Consider the following 25,119-nt stretch of genomic DNA (forward strand, 5'->3'; position numbering starts at 1 on the left):
GCATAACTGGAGAAAGAGAAAAGAGGCAGCTCAAGGCGGTAGAAGGTTCAGGGGGTACGGCATTGGAGAGATTGGAGAATGTCTCTTGACAGCAAGGAATCAATAGATGGAGGAGAGATTAAAGATGTGTGAGATGGGCTGATTTAAGGAAGAAGTTCTTAGAGGAGATGGAAAGGGCCCGGGGAGAAGACATCCTGCCTTGACAGGTAGCTAGCATCTGCTTTTCCCCTGAGACAGGAAAAAGGAATTAATGATAAAAGTTTTGAGAAGTGGAGGGGAGGTGAGAGTGCTGTCTTTGAATGGTCTCAATGAAGTAGGAGTTAAAGTTGCTACTAATTGTAAATGTGTTTGAATGGCTGAGGTTGGGGGAGAAGTATGTGTCAAAATAGGATTAGTGAGCAACAGTGAGGGTTAGAGGTTAAGGGATATACATTTATAATAGATGAAGTCAGTACAATTTTGTTATTATCGGTAGTCTTATTTAGTAGCCATGGAGCAGGAATAAAGAATTCAGATGGTCCTGGTTACTCAGAGTTGATGATTAGGATGGTAGAAGGTAAGGCAGAGGAGGGATTACAGAATGGTGGTGAATCATGGAAGTTGCTCAACCTTGAGTCAGGAAAACAAGAGCAGCTAGAATGGCAGAGATAGACTGGAAGGTCATGATGCCATTTATTATTTCAGCACAGTTCTCCCTATCTTCTCTTCCCTACTCAACTGTGCTTTCCTACCTTCCCTTTCCCCCGCTAAATAAAATTTATTTAAAAAAAAATTGGTGTTAGAGGCTTTATTTTTAAACAAAGAAGGAAAATGTGGGGAGAAAAAAATATGCTAAAAACCACATCTCACTCTCATCAGTACAACTTGGATGGATAGGAATAAATTGAAAACCAGCTCATTTTGACTTTTCATTTTCTGTTAATGATCCTACCAGTCCTGTCCATCTTCTACTTCCCTTCTGTTCATTGTCTGATCTTAGAGATCGATTCTGGCTCCAGAATGTCTTCCCCTGTATTTTGTGTCTAGACTATATTTACTAAGACTCCTGACTGTGTTTTAGTCTCCTGTGTACCTTTTTTCTCCCACACTGTCCATTTTGGATGGTGCTGCCAGATTAATTTTGGTAAGACTCCCCCTCCTCCAACTCTCATGATTATCGGTTATCTACCAAAGGAAGTCCATGCTCCTTATTGCCTTAATCTGGAGGTAAAAGCCTTTCACAGTCTGGCCTCCTCCTGCTTCTCTAATTCCCATACACGTTATACTCTAATTTGAGGTTCTTGACCTTTCTCTGCTTGTCCCACCTCAGTGCCTTTGCTCCCTCTTTTCTCTGAACCTGGAACATTCCCCTGACCACATCTCTGCCTGCTGAAAATCCTGCAACCTCCAGGGACTTATCAGTGGAGTCTTCTTAAATGGAATCTGCCACTCCCCTCGATGTGAACCTCTCCTTTGTCTAAATCCCAAGCGCACTTCATACCTCTCCTGGTACTTCATACAGGCTGCATTTACCATTGTCATTTATATATGTTCTCCACTAGTGTTTAAGCCTTGTGAGCCCAGAGGTTTTCTTAGTCTTTGTCTTCCTCAGTAGGGCTGGTACAGTGCTCCGGAAAGGTTTTCTCATTTTTTGTTTTTGTTTTAATTGAACCAGACAATGGCCGTTCCGTTTTAAAAGCTGATCTGTCTTTTTATTTACATGAAAATGAAAACAAGAAGATGGGTTTACAGTATGGTTGAATTTCCCTCACTTTTCTTCTAGTTGGTGCTTAGCAGATGAATTCAGACTTCATGGTAACCAGACCATCCATACCAAACTCATCATTTTATTAATGAGGCAATTGACTCAGAGGGGGAAGTGATTTTTCCAAAGTCATAAAGCTAGCCAATGGAAGAGCTGGGAGAAGAACTCATTTCACCAGTTCTCCTGATTCCTGGTCTGCGGTTATTACTCCCCACCTCAAAGAACCTTCTGCTCTTGGTGGAATTTATGATGTGAAATATAGAAGGAAAAAGATAGCTTGAATTTTAGCCGAGATTTTCTTTGGAGAGTTAGATGCCCCTACTTTTGAAGTCTTCCCCAGACTTCTTACAAACCTATGGGAAAAAGAACAGAGATCTGGATTAGCGCACTAATTAGGGACTTCCAACACCAGCAAAACTCCTGTTATAAAAAATTGCTGTACAATGAATGGGTGAAGAGATGCATACAAACAAGTGTTTATGGGAAGTCACGGAAAATAGGTGAATGGACAAAGAGAGGAGTAAAGTAAATGCAGTATAAAGTAAATGCTGCGTGTGTAGCAGAAATGCAGTGATTAAATAAGACAAGGTCCTTGGTTTCATTGATCTAAAAAGCTCCTGGGGGATTTGGAAAGTATTTTGTGTGCATCATCTTATTTGGGCTACACAACCATCTTGTAAGGTAGGGACTATTGGTGTTATACCCATTTAATAGAGGAGAAAGCTGAGGCTTAGAGAGGGGTAGTGACTTGTCAAGGGAAGATTCACACCCAGATCTTCCAGACTCTATCCACTGTGCAGTACTGCCTGTCCTAAGGAGAACTTGTAGAAGTACTAAGAGTGTTGTCAGGAAGGGAGGCCTGTGGAAAATGAGTGTCAAAAGTGGTGAATCGAATACGACATATTGTGCTTCAACATAAGCTTCGGAAAAGTGGCCTTAGTTTCCTCATCACTAAAATGAGGATGTGTGTGTGTGTGTGTAAGGAAAGATTCCTTTCCACTTATCAGCCTGTCATTCTCTGGTGCACATGGAAATCAACTTAACTGGACCTACCTAATTTTATGAGTTTTGCTAAAATTTTACCCCCACCCCTCCTTACACCTTGATTACAACAGTCCGGGACCCTGAACTCAAGAATAGCAGTGCCCCCAAGGATGCCAGTTTTGCTTCCAGATTGACCCCCTTGGCTGTCATTGAGGGGAACAACTCCTATGGAGATGCAGCTTGGCAGGAACTGCTTCTAATGATGCTAAGCCTTTGCCTCCTCTCTGCCACAACAGCTTCTAAAGACCCAGAAAAGAAAGTTCTCAGTGCCAAAGCCCTTGGTACTTCCAGATGGTTCATCATCAGAAACGGATGTGATTTAATGGAAATGACATTAAAGGTGATACATGACCCTCTGCTTTGTTCTGCCCTCTGAGAACTATGGGACCTTTCCATGTGTCTTGTAACTTTGACCTATATGTGTCATACCCCATCCCCTACCCCCCTACCCAGTGTGAATGTCAGCTTCTTGAGCAGGGACTGGCTGTGCTTTTCTTTTTGTATTCCCAAGATTTAGCACAGTGTATTATGGACTTCATTTAGTATTAACTTATACATAATCTCATTCAAGTGTAGACATTTTCAAATTTTTGTGAGCATGGGGGCAGTGCAGGGAGCATAGGGGAATGATGAAAGTAGTTACTAAAGTTTATTTCCTGGCATACAACCAGGTATTTAAATTTCTTCTATTATGCACTGGGAAACTTGAGCTAGTCAACTAAAGAATCAAATCAGTCATTCCTAACTTCATAAACTCATTGTCCCTTATATGGAAAGGGGAAAAGAGGGAGTAGAAGGAAGTCTTGGGAGTTACGGATAGTGGTGAGCGCCAAGGAACGTGTTTAAGCTCTGACTTCTTTCCTTACAGCCTTGTTTTATTCTTTGCCATCTTCTAGTCTCAGAACAGCTTAGCTATTTGACAGGACCTGAGTTCAGCCAAAATGGTTCAAAAATGGCAGCATCTAGTAGGCTCCTAAGGTCATCCACAGTTAAATAGCTAGGATTGGAGGAGGACAGTGATAAGGAACATTGTTGGGGAAATAAGACCTCGTACAGAGATCTATTTGTTATGCAAAAACAGTGATATTTCTAGGATTTGGGTTGGTATTCTGGGACTACTTAGACCATTCCCACCTGGAACTGAACATCCCCTCCTTTATTCCAGGCTCTGATTGGTGAGCACTTCCCCTTATCTTGTGTGGGCCCAGGCCCCTTAGACCCCTCCCCATCCCTTCCTCTCCAACTGTAGTTCTGAGAGCAATTATGAAACCACACTACTATCCCTGGTAAGGGTGTGCCAGTTGGTTGCCCTTTTACTCCAATCACTGTTTACTCCAGTTTCCATTTTCTTTTATTTCGCTTTCTAAAAACACTTCTCCCTAGTCAATTCTCTACACTCCTTTTCTACATATGTCTATATACGTCTCTATACTTGTCTTCTCCTGTTGGAATATAATTTCCATAAATGCAGGTACTGTCTTGCTTGTTTGTGTTTTTATGTCCATCTCTTGCTACACTGCCTGGAACGTAGTGAACACTTAATGAATTCTTTTCATTCATTTGTTCATTCATTAAGTGAATAAAATTCCTATTCATTCAACAGGTTAACAAATTTAGGGTTTATTTGGTAGACAAAGGGAGCAATGGAAGGTTTTTGAGCAATAGGGACGTGAGAACCATGCATTGGGAAGATAAATATGGCAGTTGTGTAGGAGAGGGAAGAGGGAGAGATGGTACTAAAGTAAGGAGACCAGTTAGGAGGCAAATGGTAATAAGGACTTAGGGTGGTAACTATGGAAAGATGTAAGGTAGAATGGGTAGGGGTCCTAGATTATAGTTGACAGGGACATTGACCATCTAGTTCAATCTGCTCATTTTATAGATGAGGGAATTAGGACCCATTGACATCTAGTGACTGGTCCAGATTTATACAGGTGGCAGGTGGCAGAGCCAGGATTCAAACTCAGGGATTCAACTCCAAACCCAGCACTTTATCTACTACACATGATTAGGGAGAAGGAGATGCCTTGCTTACATGTATTGGTGACTCAGTAAATATGTCTTGATTGAGAAAAGCTTAGCCTATAAAAAAGAATGCAAAAACATCTTTGAGCTATTAGGCAAACGTAACCTTGATGGCCAGTCCCCAAAAGAGTCACTTTTTCTGTTGCTTGAAACATTTAACCTTTTGGGGGATGGGGCAGGAAGAGCCTAATTCATCTTGATAAAGCCTTCCTCTCATAGTTAGGAGATATTTAGGTTCTTAGATGATTCCCCCTTGTCCCTATTATGGATGTTTTGACATCCAAATTAGCCTGACCCTTCCAACCACCTGTTATTCTGTCCCTGGGGCTGGCTGCAGTGTTTAAAACCAAGCAACCATCCAGCAAACCAAAATCTATCCTCTCTGCTTTGCCTACTTCCGTATAATGGCTAATGGCTTATTTTCCTAGTTTTTCTCCTGCTTATCTTCCAGGGAAGGATTAGAAGCTGTTGCTGGATTTTTGATAAGTCTTTTTCCCCCCCAGGAAAGGACTGCTCACCCAAAGAAAGCTTGAAATCCTATGAATTCCCTCCCAATGGAAGGCCTAGCCAGTTCTAGTTATCTCTTCTGTGTTAGGATTAGCTACTGCACAACACTACTCCATAGGGACATAGAACAATGATGCATAGGAGAATCGGGCAGTGCTAGCTTTTTTTAGAGACCCAGGTCACCTTTTTTCTCAATCATGTAGAAGGTCCACAACCCCGAGGTCGCACTCAGGTAAATCCCCCTTCCTGGACATACCTTTAAGGGCTAGCAAGCCTATGACCGTTAGTCCCCAGATTTTTTCCTCCAGGGAGCTCATCTTGCACGATCTTTCACTGTGGCTAGGTAAGGCGCTTCCTTCGTATTTTGGTTCTGTCGTGGTGTAGTTCCCTTTCTCTGGTTCAAAACATAGAATGATCAGGTTTAAAGGGGATGCCGGTGGCAGTGAGTCTGTTAACCTGCCTTCATCAATCTTCCCTTTTCATCATCATTCCAAGGATAGTAACACCTTGCATTTATATGGTACTTTAAAGTTTGCAGATTTCTTTTCTGTCTCCTACTATAGCATCATGTCCAAATAGGTATTTAACGAGTGCAAAGTGGATGGTGATTTTTTTTTTTTAAGGCTTTAGAAAAAAAAATCAGTACCTATGGTTTCTTGTGTAGGGAATTCATATGAGAACTCCTTCTGCTGATGCAGATAAGTCTTATTAACACTTTTAAGTACCTACCATGTGTTAGAGGGTTGATATCTCCTTTCCCCACATTCGTTGCTGGGGAGAAAGAGACAAGCTATGTGTTTAGATCTGTCCGGAGTCCTATTGTCTCTGGCTTCCTGAACCAGTTAACAGTTGTTTTCTTGCCAGGTTTTGGGATCCTATCTGGAGCTCATTTGGTTGGATTGAGCTCACTGTTGCGTTTAAATGGCTGAAGTTATCTTGTTATTTATTTATTATGAACATCGACAAACCACCTGGTCTCTAGCGTCCTTCTCTTGAAACCGGCCCCTAAACCATTCCAGACAAATGAGAATCCGGACCGTGTTTGGAGGACAGCTGACTTCCTTCAGTCACTCATTCCTATTTCTGACAAGCCTACGGGGAAGGACCGTTCTTGGGTCTAAGCTGAAATGCTTTATATTGTCACTTCCACAGCTTAGCCTTGTTTGGCCTTCATTAAGGTGCCCCAGGGGAAGATAGAGAGGCTTAATGTACATCTCTCTGCTGGTAAAGAGTTCCTGTCCTTGACTCCCTTGTCTCTCTGTTGGTTAAGACAATAACAGTATTGTGAGATCATAGGTTTAGAGTTGGATGAGACCTTAGAAGTGATCTAATACAGCTTCATTTGGAAGAGGAGGAAACTGGGGGCCAGAGAAATTAAATAGCTTGTCCCAGGTCACACAGGGAGTAAGTGACAGAGCTAGGATTCAAACCCAGGTCTCTTGATTCCGACCCCAGCATTACTTTTACTGTACTATACTGTCTCCCAGGTGTTCCTGGGATGGCACCAGGAGAGTTAGCAAATTCAGTAAAAATGGACCAGCACTGACTTCCTTATGCTGTTGCTACTCCCCATAAAAATCTTTAATTTAGAGTTTCATTAGAAGTAAAATGAGATGATGTTTGTGCAATCTCATTTCAGTGCAGTGGAAGTAGGAAGGAGTAGCCTAGTATAGCCTGGGAAGCACGCTGGATTTACAAGACAGCTAGGTTTGAATTCTGCTTCTGACATTTACTAGCTGCGTGACCACGGGCAAATCCCTGAACCTTTCTGAGCCTCGGTCTCCTCAGCTGTAAAATGCAAATAATAGTGCCAGTTAATAACCTACCTCCCAGGGTTATTGTGAGGATAATGACCACAACTGATGGATAGCACTTTAAAGTTCTGCGATTAAATTTAAACTCCATGGCAAGGCATTTAGGGCTCACAGTCTGGCCTCTCTCTATATTTCCAGTGTTGTAGCGTATTACCTCTTTCCATGTCTAAGGTCTAGCCGTAGAGGTCCACACAGGATGCTCCACCTCCCATGGCTGGTTGTTGCCTGTGCCTGACATGCTCTCCTTTCTAACTTCTACCTCTTAGAATCCCTGGCTTCTTTTAAGACTCACCTCAAGGGCCACCTTTTGCATTAAGGCCTTTCCTGGGGCTCCAAGCTCCCAGTGTCTTCCTCTCTTAAGTTGCTACCTTTGTCTGCTCTGTATTTATCTTGTATGCACTGATTTATGTGCGTGTTATTTCTCCTATTAGAATGTGAGCTCTTTGAAAGCAGGGATTTTTTTTCCCTGTTGTATTCCCTGTATTTAATACAGTGCCTGGCACAGAGTAAGCACTTAATAAGTGCTTGCCAACTGGTTAATTTGCTAAGTGATTTACACACAGAGATTGTATATGTAAATACTTTGTGAACCTAAAAGCACTCTATGAATGTCAGCTGTTATTACTACTGTGCTGAAAAATGTGGAATGGAAAAGGAATCTATGTCCTTGATTATCACCATTCCTACGAAAGTTTAACCAGCATAAAGCAGTTACTACAAAGAGGAGGCAAAAAGAGGCAGAAATTACTTTGATCAGCAAACATTTGATCTTTTTGCCATGTGGAGAGGGGCGGTTACAAGCACAAGGCCAATTTAGAATGAAAACTCATGAAATGCTGCAGAGGATTCTCATGAAGTCATGAAAAGCAATAGCGGCTAAACCAAGCATTTAGAAAACAGTGTGAACCCCACCAAAATCATCAAAGATCACTTCGCCTCTTAAGGAAGTGTCCTGGTGTAGTGGAAAGCACCAGGAGAGACCAGGTTCAAATACTGCCTCAAACACTTACTAGCTTGTGACCACAAGCAAGTTATTCAGTTACCCTGAGCCTTGACCTTCTTCATTAATGCATTTGGGAGGCAGGCAACAAATAGATGTAAATCGGAACACATTTATCAATGTTTTTATAATGATCTACTTCCATCATCAACGACAGTGAAACCATTCCATTTGGGCCCCAATATCTCAGTTCCTCAGGAAATCAAACTGGAACTTACGAACTCAAGATGAGTGTTGGACCAGACCAGGTACCCACTGAGGAAGTGTGTGGCATCTGCACACTCTTGAAAGCATGGAGATGGTTTTGCAAGACATGTCAAGAAAGAGATGATACCAAAAGAATGGAAATAATAATGAACAATAATGCCCCAAAAAGCAATTTAAAAAATATTGGTTACTGTTGACTCAGATGCCTACTTTCTTATCTTTATAAAGTTTTTATGACAATGATCTACAAATAGGGCAAAGGTATCTTTGAGGAAAACATGAGAAGGGAGCAGGAAGGCTTTCTGCAATGTTTTCCTATGGCAGTCTACAGCATTACGCTGACAGATGACTAAAAGGTACAGAGAATACAAGAGCTGCTAAATCTATGGGATGATGGAAAGAATGCTACCTTCAGGGTCGGAAGACCTGGTTGGAGTCCTGCCTTAGGTATTTACTATTTAAGTGACACTGCTTCTCTGGGAATTGGTTTTCTCATCCATGAAATGAGAAGGCTGGATTAAATGAGCTCTTCAGGTTCACTGCAGATCTACCATGCTGCGGTCCTTTTAGCAGGAGGGCATGCCTTTGTGGAAACAGGCTAGCAGTGCCCCTGTGTGTTCTGGAGCTTCCCTAGGCCATGAGTTAATGACCCTGATGGCCATCCTTGTCAGTGGCTTTGGGAAGGTATGCCTAGAGAGGTTGCATATGCTATGTGGAGAGACTCTGGAAGCTAGTGGCATGGGGAGAAGCCCCTGGACATCGTGTATCTCACCTGTGATTTTCACAGAGATATAGTGGCTCTGAAAGAGGGCGTTGGGATTCTGGCTGCTTGCACAGCACTGGTAGATGCCACTGTCCGCTGGCTTGGCCTGAAGGATGGTAAGGACTGTGGAGGTATAGTGTTCCTTCAAAGTGTCTTCTTCTCCCACTTCCACTTCCCTTTTTAGTTTTAGCTGCTTCAGGCTGGTCCTAGGAGAGCAGCCTTGTGCCATCTTGTTCTTACACCAAAACATTGTCAGACCCTTGGCCTCTCCTTTCTTATATGACAGGGTGCAGTTTAAACTCAGTTTTTCTCCTTCTTGCAGGAAAACTGGCCCTCTGGAGCTGAAGATGTCCACGCAGCCTAGAAGGTGAAGGGAAAGGTTAGCAAAAATGGCACTACTAGTCTTATGCCCCAAAGAGGTCAAAAAAAAAAGAGGGGGGGAAAGATCTGTATCCAAAAAGATTTCTAACGGCTCTTTTTTTGTAGTTACAAAGAACTGGAAATGAGGGGGGTACTCATCAACTGGGGATTGGCTGGACAAATTATGGTATATAATAGTGGAATATTATTGTACCATAAGAAACGAAGATGGGGGATTGTTTGAGAAAAACCCAGGAAGACTTGCAAGAATTGGTGAATAGGGAAGTGAGCAGAACCAGGAGAAAAACTGATGCAGTAATAACGTAAGCACAAGCAATTTTAAGAGACTTAAGTACTATCAGTGATCACTGCAGTGACCAGCCATGATTCCAGATGAAGCATGCTATCCACCTCATGACAGAGAGACGATGGACTTGAGAAATGACCCATGGGCTTTTCCGCATGGCCAATGTGGGGATTTGTTTGTAGATTTGCTACAAGGTTTTTAGGACCCCCCCCCCCCCATATTCTTTTTAGGGGGAGAAGTGGGAGGGAAAGAAAATAAGTGTTTGTTAATTGGAAAAAAATAAAATAAGTCAAAAAATTTTAAATCTGAGCTGGGTTTATTAAAGAACAAAAAATAAGGTTGGGCAAAGCAAGGATCAAGTCTAACCAGAAAGGGATCTCTCTTCTTTCTTGTTTTCAATCATCAGTTAAACAGCAAGTATTATTTACTGAGCACCTACTAGGGGCGAGAGATTTATAAGATAGAGCTTTAAAGGACCTTAGGCTATCTAGTACAACCCTCTTATTTTACAGCTGAGAAAATGAGGCATCCTAATCTGATTGCATCTTGTATGTTCCTACTTATGTACATATTGTCTCCTCCATTAGAATTTAAGCTCCTTGAGGGTAGGGGCAATTTTTGCCTTTCTTTGTATTCTCAGTGCTTGGCATAGTACCTGGCGCAACTGTAAGCATTTAATTAGTGCTTATTGATCGATTAATTGCCCAGGTTAGCAAGTGTATGGGGTAGGATTTGAACCCAGGTCTTCCTGACTCCATGTGCAGCACTCTATCCGCTGTTCCATATTGTACTAGATGAGCCCTTCCAGTGCTAAGATTCTGTTATTCTGAGCTTCCAGCACGCTAAGATTTCATAATCTATGTTTATGAAATTCTAAGATTCTATATATGATTCTAAACTACATGCCTAACCCTATATATGTGATAGTCTGGTCTCTTTAGCCCTTTGAGGGCAAGGGCACAGTTATTGCCTTCTCTTCTATCTTCCTTTGTAGTACTTGGCACAGTGCTGCTTATCAGATGGTAAAATTTAAAGAATATTGACTGCTTAAAAAAAAAATAGGGCCCATGAATGGAAGTGAACATGGGACCTTAGCATGAGTAGGCCTTGTGACCTGGAGGTGAAGAGCCAGACCTCCTCTCTCCCCTCACCTCCATTACCAAAACAAAAGGGTGGGGCTGCCAGTCCCTTTCCTCTGTATACTCAAATTGCATGTTGTCTTTTTCTCTCCACGGTTGCATTTGATACTCATTTTAATCTGATACCTGAATAAATGTTGGGAGTTGTGAGAGAAGGTAGACACATAGTATGATTTGTTCAAGGCTATGCTCCCTGCTTCTCATTCTCCTTTATTTCCCCCATTCCTCCTTCTTCCTTCAGCAAATGCCCTGAGCTCCAAAAATGAAATGACTTCCCTTGATGGCTTGTAAGTTCCTTATCAATTTGTGATCACTGAGCTAAGTTTGGGTAATCTCTTGTCAGGGATGTTGTTGGCTAGGGTCACACCTTGGGTGGGGTAGGTAGTTATTGGGTAGTTATATGTATTTTATATATGTTATATATACCTATATAACTATAGGTAGTTATATAAAGATCTCCAAGGTCCCTTCCAGATTTATAATTCTATGAGATTCTCCTAGGGAAGGCCCTGCTAGGGTTCAGGGGATAATTTCACCTTTAAATGGTAGGAAGTCCTTAAAACCAAAACCAGGTTTATTCAGTTGAATTTGGTGGTTATGGCCTCCCCCAGAATAGACCATGAATACAACTGTTACTAAGAATCAGAATCTCAGAGTTAGATGAGATCTCAGAGGCTTTCTGGTTCAACTTGTACCTCAACATCCCTGTTAAGTAGTCATCCAGCCATTACTTGAAGACCACTCATGAGGGGGAACCCATTACCTCATGAAGATAGCCCATTTCATTTGGTATCATTCTAAAAACTAGAAAATTTTTGGTCTAGCATTTTCTGAATTTATCTGATTGTAGCCCACATCTCTCTATCTTTTCCACAAGAAGACCATGACAGACTTTATCAAATGCCTTGCTAAAATCTAAGTAAACTTTGTCTACTGTATTTGCAGCATTCCTCTGACCTCCCAATACAGTAAGTCTGTTGAAAAACAACAAGAAAACCACGAGGGAAGGCTTCATGCTGACTCTTTGTGATCGTTGTCTCCTTTTCTAGATATTCACCAACCTTCCCTTTAGTAATACTTCCTACAGTTTTTGTAGACATTGAATATCACTGGTTAAGTTACCTCACCTCTTTGGGTCCATTTTTTTTTCTGTGTTATGAGAGGATTGGAGTATATAGTTTCTGAGATCACCTCCACGGCTAACATTCTGTCATTCTGTGACTGACTTTCTGTATAACTTTGGGCTAGTTACTTGCATCTTTGGGCTTCGGTTTCTCATTGAGGAAATGAACGAGTTGTCATCATTGGTCTCCAAGGACCCTTCCAGTGTTTTGAGAAATTAGAATAATAACGTCTTACATTTGTGTAGGGCTTTTAAGTTTCCAAATGCTTTCATATACATTGGCTCTTCACAGTACTGAGAGGTGGGGGGTTATTCCTCCCAACCCTTTCCCTGACCCCCATTCCCCTTCTACATATGAGAAAACTGAAGCATAGTCAAGCAAATTGTCTGAAGCGGTGTCTAGAATAGAACCAGACCCCTTCACTACCAGCTCCAAGACCTTTCATTGTATTACACTGCCAGGTTTAGGGGTCAAGAGTCTGGGGGTCAGGATAGAGTCAAGTGGCCTGGGGAAACAAATGAGTTGGAATTGTTCCAAGATGGAGTCCTTTGAAAAGTATTAGGATGACTTGGAATAATTCTTTTCTCCCCCTAAAAAGATGTTTAGTGGCTGCCATTCCTCCCCCGGCTATGCCCTGATATGATTTGTTCTTTAGGGATCTGGCCTTACCAGCTTTCTTAATCTCCACTGCTACTATCAGGACAGCCATGAGAAAACATCTCAAGCCAGTCGCCATCAGCAGCATCTAGGGCTAAACCCAAAGGCAGGTTCACTTTGATATCCCTGGCTTCTCCTTTCTGAAACAGACAAGCACAGAATGGACAAGACATCATAAGGACAGGCATAAGGATAGCTAATGACCACCAGAGGCTTTGTTCCACCAAGGCTTCAGTTTCAGTGAACCAGAGCACACAATTAGGAAGATTGGTTGGGAAGGGAGAGGTCATCTAATTGGGATGGAAAGGAGTAAATGGAAGAATGAGGGGAGGAGAATGAGAGGTACAGAGTGATGGAGGGGAGAATGAGAAGGAAAGAACGGAAGAACAGAAGCAGGGTCAGAGATCAAGAGCCAGGAGAGAGGATAATAAGGGAGGGAACACTTTGATAATAGTAACTTGATTTTATATAAACACTTTTAGTGGTATAAAACTGTTTGCCTGCAACTGCTTTGTGAAGTTGGGCAGCTGGGTGTCTTACCAGAGCTTACCTCACCCTGTGCCACCAGCTGCTTCAAGTAGCTCCAGTGAACTAGTAAGGATTGAAATCAGATTACAGGAACTAGGTGGCACCATAATGCATTGCTAGGCCTGGAGCCAGTAAGACCTGAGTTCAAATCTGGCCTCAGATACTTACTCTCTGTGTGACCCTGGGTAAGTCATTTAATCCCATTTTCCTCAGTTTCCTCATCTGTAAAATGAGCTGAAAGGAGAAGGAAATGGCAAAACTACTCCAGTATCTTTGCCAAGAAAACCCTCCGTAGGGTCACAAAGAGTTAGACACGACAGAAACGATTCAACAACAGAAGAGGTCAAGGTGATTAGTGGTTGGTGACAAAGTAAAGGCTGCACCAGTGTAAAGTTTTATCTGAAAGTGGAGGGGGGAACGTTGAAATATGAGGTGAATGCGACCTGGTAGAATCAAGTTATGGTTTCTTGAAAGTTTGGAGGGAATGTGGGAGTCGGAAAAATGGAGAGGAAGGCCCCCACGGAGAGGGAGGAGTCTGTGGTAGTAGAGAAAGAGAGGATGAACATGGAGAGGACTGGAGGTTTACAGCAGCAAAGGAAGGCCATTGCCTCCATTTTGCCTAGAAAGGAAGTATGAACCCAGACAGCTCCTATTTGTCAAACTCCTGCACTCCTACGTGCAGAGTGTGGGGTGCAGTGGAAAGAACATTTAACTAGGAGACAAATCCCGGTCTCAAGTCCTGTTACTTAGAATCGCAAAATAGCAGAGTTGGAAAAGACGTTAGATGCCATCTCCTCCAACCCATTCATGAACCTACTCCACAACATCCCAAGAGATTATCCACTTAAAAACCTTTAGTGAGGAAGGAGCCCAGTACCTCCTAAGGCAGTGTATCCCACCTTTGGACAGCTCCAACTGTTTGCAATTTTCCCCTCACGTTAATCCTAAATCTGCTTCCATTTTATTTACGTCTGTGGCACCTGCTTTTCCCTTCAGGGGCCAAAAAGAATGTATCTAATCCCTTCTCTATATGACAACTCTTCAGATAATTAAAAAAAAACCCATCTTGTCCCTTTTTAAGTCTTTTCTAGACTATACATCTTCATTTCTTTCAATTTGACCTTCAAGATAGAGTAATGGAGGTCCTTCACCACCTTGGTCACCTTCTTCCGGATGTCTCCTGTCATCAGTGTCCTTCCCTTGCCTTAGCACAATACTTCAGAGATGGATTGATCAGGGCAGGACTCTGATTTCCCTAGTCCTGGACACTTTATATCTTGCTGTAGCTTAGGAGAGAATTAGCTGTGTTGGCTGCTGGGTCACACTGGTGATTCATAGCAACTTTTCAGTCCACCGAAACCCCCACATCTTGTTCCCACAAACTTGTCATCCAGTCATTCCTACTCTATCTTTTCTTGTAAAGTCAATTTTTTAAAACAAATTGTAGAACTTTAGGTCATGGTGGAGTAATTTGAATTCCTGTTTGGGAAGAATTGCTAAACTGGAAAATCAAGGGAATGCTATAAATATAATTTGCCCGCATTTCCCAGTCAGGATTTGGTCTGAAGCATTTTCTAGCTGTGTTTGGGGTAGTTTTGTTGGAGTGGGGATTGGGGAGGGGAAAGGGAAGGAGCTGGCTGTATTTCTTCCTGCTGCTCCACCATTTTGCTTCCGACTCCTGGCATGACTTATTTTAACTGAAGCCATTCTGGTTCTTTGTGATCACTGTTTCCATTTCTAGATGTTGGTTGACAAACCATCTTTCTCTTTTATCTTCTCTTTTATTTTCAGTTCCCAGTTCTCTCCTTCTCTCATCCCTTTCCTCTACCCATTGAGAAGGCAAGAAAAGCAAAACCCATAACAAATTGTCCCTTTAGTCTGGGATGCTGTGCTGTGCTCCTGGGATTAGAGCCACACAATTAGATGTTGGCTTCCAGTATCTTTTTCTTTTCTCAGTGCACAACGAGGGCCAACACCCATAACTACTCCTGTCCACTGTAGATCTGTGACCCAGAACTGTCCAGAACTATCAGCATTGGGTGCCAAAGCAGCCAGATGACACTTGTTCTCATACCCAGCTTTTGTTGGAGTTCCCTGGGATCTCTTTCTAACCTAGTACTTCCTGCCTTCCCATCTCTTTTTTTCTGCCTTGGTGCCTCTTGCCCTGGCACCCTATCCCGATCTTCTTTGTGTCCATGGATGCTGGTAATGCTCCTGCACTCCTGGGCAGCCCTTGTCCCCTGGAGCCATACATTCCCCACTGTCTCCCTAAGCTCCCCTGGGCTAGAAAAATAAACTTGTTGGGATTTTCTCTTGTTTTTTTTTTTTTCTGATCAGAATTCAGGTTGCTGCATTTTCTAGATGTTTATTGAGGAGGTATGATGTACAAACTAGATTCTAATGCTTCCTCTCCCTCTGCCATCTTGACTCCAACCACTAACTATCTCTTTAATATGTTCTGGAACTTTTCCAGGAATTGGAGTCAACTTTGCCGGCCTAGAGTTTGCTAATTCAATTCTCTTAGCTTTTTTTGAAAATCAGGACATTACCTTTCTGCAATCATGTGGCCTTTTCTATTTTCTATTTCCAATTTCTATTTCCTGTTTTCTATGATCTTTTAAGTATTGGTGACGGTGGCTCAACAATCACATCAACTAGTTCCTTCAAGACTCTGTGATGTAGCTTATTTGGTTCAGGTGATTTGAATTCTTAGTCTGCCCTGTGACACAGTGGAATGAGCAGTGGCAATAAAGTCAGAGAACCTGAGTTCAGATCCAACCAATGATACTTCCTGAGCTTGTTTTCTTATTTGTAAAATGAGGAGGTTGTACTATGTGACCACTAATGTTCATGCAGTTTTTAATAAAATCTATGATCTTTATTGCTAATGCTTTATTGTTTCATTTTGTTCTGTTCTTTCCAGTCCAAAGATCATTCTCCTTGGCAGATGATTCAAAAGCAAGATAAAAATTGAACAGCTCTATCTTCTCTGTGTTGTCATTCACCATCTAATCTCCTTTGTGAGCAGTAGCCCTATCCTTTCTTTGATCCTTGTTTTCCCCCCACTAACTAAAACAAACCAAAAACTCCCTGGGTTGACCTTAGCCTTCTGTTCCCCTTAGTTCACATTCTGAGCTTTATTATTCCTGACATTTTTAAATTAACAGGATCGAAATTCAAAAAGATGTCAATAGATTTAGAAGGTCATCTAAGCCAGCAAGATGAAAAATAGGTAGACGGCAGCATGATATAGTAGAAAGATAGCTGGAATTGGAGTCATAGGACTGGTGTTGGAATCCTGGCTTTTCCATTTATCCATCCAGAGTGACCTTGAGCAAAAGTCATTTAACTTCTCTGGACCTCAGCTCCCACATCCATACAATGTCAAGTTGGACCAGTTGACCCTTAAGGTCCCTTCTCGCTCTAAATCTGTGATCCTTTGAACTTGTTATCACTTGCATGTTTGCAAATATGGATAGAGGCCAATACAAAATGGGGGAAAATATGAAAGACCTAAGGATTTCAGTGTGAAATGTCTGCCCCCAAAAGCTCATGCAAATGTGAGGCTGGAGTAATAGAAATATGGTATCCAGAACATGAGTGGAAATAATTTCAAGGCTGTCTATACTGGTTGAGACCATATTTGGAGTAACTGGTTTAGTCATGGACAGGATATCATGCCCATCCTCAAAAAATCCTACTTGAGGCATCCATCCCTACTGTGGCTGAACTTGAGAAGTTGGTCTAAATTAGGGGCCTTCATAGCTTTTCTTCTTGCTTTCTTATTAACTCCACAGTCTGGCTTTTGACCTCATCAAGGCCTGTTGATTTTATCCTTGTAACATCTTTTTCGCATGAAACTCTTGTCTTCTAATACTCCAGCACAGTGTCTGGCACATAATAGGTGCTTAATAAATGTTAATTGATGGATTGACTGCTACCACCCTGGTAAAGGCTCTCATCACCTCACACCTGGACTATTGAAATAGCCTGCTGGTTGGTCCCCCAGCCATGAGTGTCTCCCTTCTCCCAGATCATCCTCCTCCACTGAGCTGGCACTTCCATTTTCCTTAAGCAAAAGTTCGACCATGTCACCCCTCCCCACCCCATTTAATAAATTCCAGTGGCTCCCTATCACCTCTAGGGTAAAATATAAAATCTTCTGACGTTCATAGCCCTTCGTAACCTAGGCTCCCCACCCTTCCAGTTTTCTTACATTCCCCCCACCCCCTATGCTCTTCGATCCCATCAAAAGGCATTCCATTTCTAGACTCTAGGCATTTTCACTGGCTGTCCTTCATGCAGAGAACCCTCTCTCCTCTTCATCTTCATTTCCTGGTTTCTCTGACTTCCTTCAAGTCTCAGCTAAAATGATACCTTCTATCGGAAGCCTTTCCTGAACCCCCTTAATTCTAGTGCCTTCCCCTCTGTTGATTCCATCCAGTTTATCTTGTATATAGTTTATTTGTTTGCGTATTGTTTTCCCCATGAGCATTTGAGCTCCTTGAAAGCAGGGACTGTATCCCTAGTGCCTGATACATAGTAGGTGCTTAATAAATGTTTATGGACTGACTGATTAATTACAATCCCTTCAATTTAGTAAGCATTTATTAAGTGCCTACTTGGTGTCAAGAACCATGCTAGATGCTCCCAGATATAAAGACAAAAACTGAAGCAATCCCTGATCTCAAGGACCTTCAGTTCTATCAGGAAAGACAATAAGTCTATATCGGTAGATGTGCAGAATAAATACAAAATAAAGACATAGTCGTTAGGGAGGGGGGCACTAATAGTTGTCGGGGGTGGAGGGAGGTGCAGGGACAATCAGGAAAACTATATATATATACATATATATGTATATATATACACATATATGTGTGTGTATATATATATATACTATATATAAATAGAGATTGATACTGAGCTGCATCTTGATAGGAGTGGGGAAGTCTGTGAGGCAAAGAAGAAAAGGTAGCTCGTTCTAGGCCAGGGAAAAGACCCCAGTAGCAATAGGCCGGTGTGGTTTTCCAGCCATATGTAGAGAGTGCACAGAGTGAAGTCATGTATAAAAAGAAAGGTAGCAAAGGTCCTGGTTGTAAAGATCTTTAAATGCCAAACAGAGGAGCTTATATCAACCCTGTAGTTTATTGAACAGGGGAGTGACAGGGTCATGTCTTTGCTAAAAGAAAATCACTTTGTCAGCTGTTTGAATGATGGATGGGGAGAGACTTGAGACTTGAAGACCGATGAGGACGCTGTTGAAATAATCTGGGCAAAAAGTAAACTTTTCTTTCTTTTTTTTTTTGTTTTTTTTTGTTTTTGTTTTTTGCTTTTTGGTCAGGCAATTGGGATTAAGTGACTTGCCCAGGGTCACACAGCTAGTAAGTGTCAAGTGTTTGGTCTGAGGCCAGATTTGAACTCAGGTCCTCCTGACTTTAGGGCCGGTGCTGTATCCACTGTGCCACCTGGCTTCCCCAAATTTTTCTAATAATTAGAAAACTTCAGAAATGGAACAGGTTGTTTTGGAAGGTGGGAGTAAAGTTACCTGTCATTTGAGTAAGTTAAGAAGAGGTTGTCAGTGATGCTTTAGAAGGGATTCTTTAGTTAAAAATTGTCTTTACATATAATTGGAAAAAATAAAATAATATTAAAAATACTATAAAAATACTACTAAAATTACTATTAAATACTATTAAAAAAAATAAGGCATTCTTTAATGGGGTGGGAAGTTTGATGAGATGACCCCTCAAGGGTCTTTCCAAGTTTGATTTTCTGATTTTTTTTTCCATATAAGGCCCATCTCCAGACAGATAGTTCAGCATTCTGACCACTAGAGGGTACTGCCTTCTACAGTCTAGTAAGAGTTGGTGCCACTAGAAATTCTATCATCCAGAAGGCTGTGTCTCTGCCCAGCTCTAGAGTGGTTCAATTTCAGCCTGGTGGTAGGTTGGAAGTTCTCCTGAGTATTTCTACCAATGATGCTAGGGAGGAATCCTGCTCCAGGTATTAGCAAAGCCCCATGCTCTCCCTTTGTAACATCAACATATACATCCCCTCCTCAAAGAAAGACAGAACATTATTGCCTCGGAACAGCAGAAATAAACTTGGGGTAAAGTAGTTGTCCTCCTACTGTCTAATTTGAGAAGACCCCAGGAAAGACCCGACCTCCAGGGTCTGAGGTTCAGATTGAGTGAAGTGCAAAGACCTCCAGGCCAACTCTGCAGAATCAATAAACAACAAGCCCTGGGGGCAGCTGAGTTGACAGGCAGCCTCCGCCTTAGAAACTTTCATTTTGCTGACAGTGTCGGGGTCTGATAGCTGATTAGGAAAAGATTGAAGGACCTTTCACTGTCAAGGGATGCCAAGCACAGCTGTGTTGACCAAAAACAGGCAGGGCTTTGGCTGCGGGGAGAAGGAGCTAGCACACACATGGTGAGTGCAGTAGTAAGGGGCGAGGACCCTGTGGGCATTTGCAGAAGAGCAGAGTCCCTGGTTTCGGTGTCAGGGCAGAAAGGACAGTTGTAGTTTGCAGCCACCTGAGGTACCACAGGGAGCATGATCAGTGTGTCTGGGGACCCTAGCCGTGGCTTAGGAGTGGAGAGGAGGAACCCAAGGTTGGGACCCAAGATGGACCTCAGAAAATAACAGTAAGAAGGATCTGAGGCTTAGGGCATCATTCCCCATACCTCTGGACTACACCTTGATTAAACTAATAGCTGCTAAAAACAAAATAAAAGGAAGAAAAACACAAATGAATAAGCAAAGAAGAACCCAACCATAGTTACTATGGGGATGGAGAAGATCTGGGTTCATATTCAGAGGAAGATAATGGAGCTACAAAAACCACTCCTTTTTCAATGAGAAACGTTAAATGGTCCCAAGCACAAAAAGAATTCTTGGAAGAACTTAAAAAGGACTTTAAAAATCAAGTAAGAGAGATCAAGGAAAAATTAGGGGAAAAAAATAAGAACAATCCAAGAAAATCAAGAAAATTATGAAAAGAAAGTCAACCAACTTGAAATAGAGAATTGAAAACTTAAGGAAGAAAATAATTCCTTGAAAACTAGAATTGGGAAAGGGAAGCTAATGATGTTCTAAGACACCAAGAAATCATAAAACAAAATCAAAGGGATGAAGAAAATCAAAGAGAAAGTGAAACATCTCATCAGAAAAACCACTGATCTGGAGAACAGATTGAGGAGAAATAATGTAAGAATAGTTGGACTACCCAAAAATTATGATGAAAAGAAAAAGAATCTTGATACAGTATTACAAGAAATTATCAAGGAGTATTGCCCTGAAGTTCTAGAACAAAAAAGCAAAGTAGAAATAGAAAAAAATCCACCAATCACCACCTGAAAGAGATCCCAAGAAGAAAACTTACAGGAATATCATAACCAAGTTTCAAAGCTCCCAGATTAAGAAAAAAATATTGTAAGCAACAAGAAAAAACCAATTTAAATATTATGGAGCTACAATAAGGATTACACAAGACCTAGCAGCTACTATTTGAAGGACCATATTCCGTAGAGCAAAAGAGCTAGGATTATAACCAAGGGTAATTTACTCAGCAGAGTTAAGTATAATCCTGAAAGAAAAAAAAAAAAGGACATTTAACAAACTGAAAGACGTTCAGGTTTTTGTGATAAAAACCCCACAACTTAAGGGAAAATTCAACATATAACATTCAGGAGAAATATAAGGTAAACGTTATAGATCAATTATAAAGGACTTGGTAAGGTCAAATATTAGCAGGACTCTTATGATTGTCATTATTTGGGTAATTTGGAAGAAAGGCTTGGGCTGAGCTGAGTATGATGGGATAATTCTAAAAAAAATAAAACTGTGTAGGGAGAGATAAAAAGGAGCAATTATCTCATACAAATGAGGCATACAAGGAAAAGCTGATACAGAAGAAGCTAGTGGGGGGAAGGCGGGTTGTGCTGGAACTTTACTCTCATTGGGAATGGGTTAAAAAGGGAACAACATTTATACCTAGAAGGATATAAAAGTCTTCTAAATTCACAAAGAAATTGGAGGGCTGGCTACGGTAAGGAATAAGAGGGCAAGGTAGCACATAGAAGTAAAGCAGAGGAGTGAGGTGGGATAGGGTAGAAACGGTGAGAAGGATAGTGAGGAAAAATAGGAAGGAGGAAAATATATAAGTAATTGTAGCTTAGAATGCGAATGGGACAAATTTACCCATAAAATGGAAATGGATGGCAGATTAAAAATTTGAATTCAATGAGGTGTTGCTTTCAGGAAACATTATAAAAATGAGAGATACACACAAAGATAAGAAAAAGGGCAGGAATAGAATTTAGTATGTAAAAAAAAAAGCAAAGATAGTAATCATGATCTCAGACAAAGTTAAAGTTAAAATAGGTTTAATCAAAAGTGAAAAACAGAGAAACTACACTGAGTCAGCAATATTATTCAATATTGTTTTAGACCATTTAAAATACCTGAGTGTACATCTGCCAAAATAAACACAGGAACTATATGAACATAAATATACAACACTTTTTATACAAATAAACCCAGATCAGAATAATTGAAGTAATATTTATCATTCGTGGGTAGGTAAAGCCAATATAAGTTTTTAAATGACAATTTACCTAACTAATCTATTTATTCAATGTCATCCCAATTACATTACTAAAAAATTATTTTACTGAGTTATAAAAAATAACGAAGTTTATTTGGAAGAACAAAAGGTCAGGAACTTAAAAAAAATAACAAGGAAAAAAGATGTAAAAGAAGTAGATTCAGCAGTATCAGACCTTAAACTGTATTAAACGGTGAGAACATTGTTGAAATGTAAAAAGGATAATTTCAATTATTTTAAAATAAAATTTTCTTGCATAAATAAAGCAGATGTAGCCAAGAACAGGAGGAATGCAGAAAATTGGCAGGAAAACTTTCATAGACAATCTCTCAGATAGGATGTGATTTGGGTTGGAATATTACTGTGGTGTAGGAAATGATGAGCTGGTTGATTTAGAAAAACATGGAAAGACTTGGACTTAGGAAGGAAGATGGTATCCACCATCAGAGACAGATGATGAGAGTGTAAATATGTGTATGTTTATTAATACATATATATATATGTATGTATCCATGCTTAGTTATAACCTTCTTTGCATAGGGAAGAAAGGGGGAAAAGTAAAAAGTATACAGTAGAGAACGAAGAAAACTAATAAGGAAGCAAAGAAAAGCTGGGCAGCTTTGAAAACAGTGTATTATTTATTATATAAGTTTTCTTGAAATGTAAATTTATTGTTTTATATTGAATCCTCTCTTATGGTCTCCTGTGTACATAGCAATGTTTTTTTTCCCCCCTTTTCTCATTTTGTATTTAAGTTTAAAATAAAAAAAAACATTTATCAAAATAAAAGTGAAAACAATACCTAAGCACCAGTCAATAGGCCTATGTATTTCAAGCATTCAGTACAACCTTTTGAAGTTATAAAGCAATCAGACCACTAGCTGTGGAGGATGCAGAGCCATATTTTTCAGATTTTCAGATTTTTCCAGTGCTTTCAGAGTACACCATTCAGGAGATTTAGGAAAAATGCTCTCTCTCCTACCACTTCTTCCCCAGATACATACTGCCTGAAATGTTCAAGCATCAAAAAGTTCTTTCTCTCACAATCCACAGACCTACCTGGATCAACATCATGGACCCAGAGATGTGAAGTCCCTTAAGTATTGGCAGAGTTTACCCAGACCAGTGAGTCTGTCTCCCTCTCTGGCAATGGTGGAGGTGACAATGAGGATGGAGGCGGTTATAGAAGAGCATGACAGTTGTTCCCTAAAGTTTAGAGGATCGTGCCCCAAATCTGGCCTGATATCTTCCCCATTAAGTAGCCCTCCCTCCTACATCATTCATCCTGGCTGATCATTCAAATTACAGCAAAAAGAATTTAGGTTAGACCTAAGAAAGTCTCCTGATAGCCATTCTGTCAAAAATAGGAGTGCCTACTATGTGTGTTAAATAGAATGTCCTGATAGGTTTATGGAGGGAAGGATCACTTTTAGCTGTGGGGGTAAGGAAGGCTTCATAGAAGAGGTGACATGTGACTTGGATTTTAAAGGAAGGAAGGGATGGCAAGGGATGAAAGTGGGATGAGGGAGGAGGGCAGGAGTCCATTCTAGGCACAGTGAAAAGCACAGGGAAGATTTGGAGGTAGGAGAGGGCAAGTCTGGGGAGTATAGGAAGGGAAGTACCACGAAATAAAAGCTTGGAAGGTAGATTGAATCCAGATTAAGGAGGGAAAGCCTTGACTGGCAGACTAAGAAGTGTGGTCTTTATTTAATGAGCCATGGGATGCCACTGTAAGTGGCTGTCCTTGTGTTATTTGCCCTCCTCTCTGCCCTTGTCTCCCAGCTCCCCATTGCAAACCCAGCACATTGTTACCTCTTTACCTTAGATCCAGAGTTGTGCTTCTTTGCTGTCAGGTTGGGGGGCTCTGGCAACAGAACACTCAATTTGAACTTACTCCCACCCGTCCTCCACTACGACTTCCTTTATTTCTGTCACGTGTTTGTGTCTGTGTTAGCTAGTAGATGCTGACTTCAAAACCACAGAGGATGCCTTTGGCTATCAAGGGTCTTGTTACTTCTTTCTTCCACTTTCGCCCCTTTTGTCTTCACTAAGTATTTCCACCCCTCCTCCACTTCTTCCTTTTACTTTTCCTGCAGCTCCTCCTTTTCTTCTTCCTTTCTTTAGCCTAGGAGTAGATACTGTCCTATGTGGTACAATTATAGACTGTTACAGAATGGAAGGAGGCTTAGAGGTCATCTAATGAGTCCTTTTATTTTATAGGTGAGGAAACTGAGGCTCTGAGAGGGGACAGCCAGGCTTCCAGTAAGTGGGAGAGCCAAGACCTGAACCCAGGCCATTTGATTACAAATTTAGGGCTCTTTCACTTATGCCAGTGTAGTTTCAGGGAGCTAAAATACTTTTGCCACCTGTTCCTTGATGACTGAAATTCCTTAAAGAAGATATAAAACCTTTCTTGCCTCAAGGAGAAGATAAGGCATAAAGCACAAATACACATGGGAGAGGTAACACATACGCTTAAATTCACCTTAAGCCTTAGATACCTAACACAGATCCTTTCCTATGAGCAAATTTCAACAAGGGTTGGGGTGGGATAGAATGAAAAGATCAAAGAACATGATAGGCCTGAAGTTGGAGGATACAAAGGGAAGATACAGAAAAGGGAGAGTGGGGAGCATCATAGGTTTGCTTCATGACTTTTTGACCGCTGGTCATGGAGGAGGTAGTTTGGTCCAATGGAGAGTGGACGGTATGCTGAATTTGGACTTCCCCGGGTTAGTTCTGGGGGAACATGATAGGTGTTATTTCAAGGTTTTGAAGGACTGCCATGTGGAAGGAGTGGATTTGTTCTCCAGGACTCCAGAGGGCAAAACTAGGAGGCGAAATTAGACTCGATGTCAGGAAAACCTTCCTAAGAAGTGGAATGGGCCACCTTAGGAGATAGCGGGGCTCCCTCCCCTCGACAGAGGTCCATAAACAAAGGTTTGATGACTCTTCCAGCTCTGAGATTTTGTGCTGGTAGGGCTAGATAACCGCCCATCTGATATCTTCCAGGGATTCTTTTTAAGGTATGAGTTGGACTCAGTGGCCTCGGAAATTCTGGGAAGTCATCCCTCCCCCAACAACCATGAGGGCAGTCCAATGTCTCCTGTATCCCTCCTGGCACTGAGCACGGTGCTAGGTGAGGGGCGCTCAATCCATGTGTGCTAAATTGAATTTAGGAAATAGAGAGTTTGAGGGAGATACGAGACATTGCGTAAAGTTTGAGGGAACAATCGTATCTAGCATTTTTAAGATTTGCAAAGTGCTTTACAAATATATCATATTTTTGTTC

The 25,119-nt window shown here is 41.3% G+C and overlaps 2 protein-coding genes across 3 annotated transcripts in view; one reads left to right on the forward strand and one right to left on the reverse strand.

Moving 5' to 3' along the window:
• LOC114043363 (Na(+)/H(+) exchange regulatory cofactor NHE-RF3-like) overlaps positions 1–25,119 on the forward strand; it is a 102,756-nt gene that overhangs the window by 12,622 nt on the left and 65,015 nt on the right. The window lies entirely within an intron of this gene.
• Positions 1,665–23,756, reverse strand: LOC114043367 (CD160 antigen-like). 2 transcript variants are annotated; one of them, XM_027862460.1, is made up of 6 exons: positions 23,648–23,756; positions 12,704–12,831; positions 9,114–9,464; positions 5,577–5,714; positions 4,824–4,870; positions 1,665–2,097 (listed from the first exon to the last, which is right to left on the reverse strand). In XM_027862460.1, the coding sequence occupies exons 2-5, from the start codon at positions 12,777–12,779 to the stop codon at positions 4,866–4,868; spliced, it is 570 nt and encodes a 189-aa protein (XP_027718261.1). In that variant the 5' UTR covers positions 12,780–12,831; positions 23,648–23,756; the 3' UTR covers positions 1,665–2,097; positions 4,824–4,865. The 2 variants fall into 2 exon arrangements, with proteins under 2 accessions (XP_027718261.1, XP_027718260.1); XM_027862459.1 differs by lacking the exon at positions 4,824–4,870.

This window comes from Vombatus ursinus, unplaced genomic scaffold, assembly GCF_900497805.2.
Source record: "Vombatus ursinus unplaced genomic scaffold, bare-nosed wombat genome assembly UNPS02014768.1, whole genome shotgun sequence".
NCBI classification, from domain to species: domain Eukaryota; kingdom Metazoa; phylum Chordata; class Mammalia; order Diprotodontia; family Vombatidae; genus Vombatus; species Vombatus ursinus.

What these genes read in the sequence shown, in the direction of transcription:
- LOC114043367 (XM_027862459.1), bottom strand. Translation starts at nt 12,779, where the DNA reads ATGCTGCTGATGGCGACTGGCTTGAGATGTTTTCTCATGGCTGTCCTG. An exon ending in AGTGGAGATTAAGAAAGCTG is followed by an intron (nt 9,465 to 12,703) that starts GTAAGGCCAGAT and finishes TTCACCTTCTAG; the next exon opens with GCTGCGTGGACATCTTCAGC. An exon ending in TATCTCTGTGAAAATCACAG is followed by an intron (nt 5,715 to 9,113) that starts GTGAGATACACG and finishes GTTTTGAACCAG; the next exon opens with AGAAAGGGAACTACACCACG.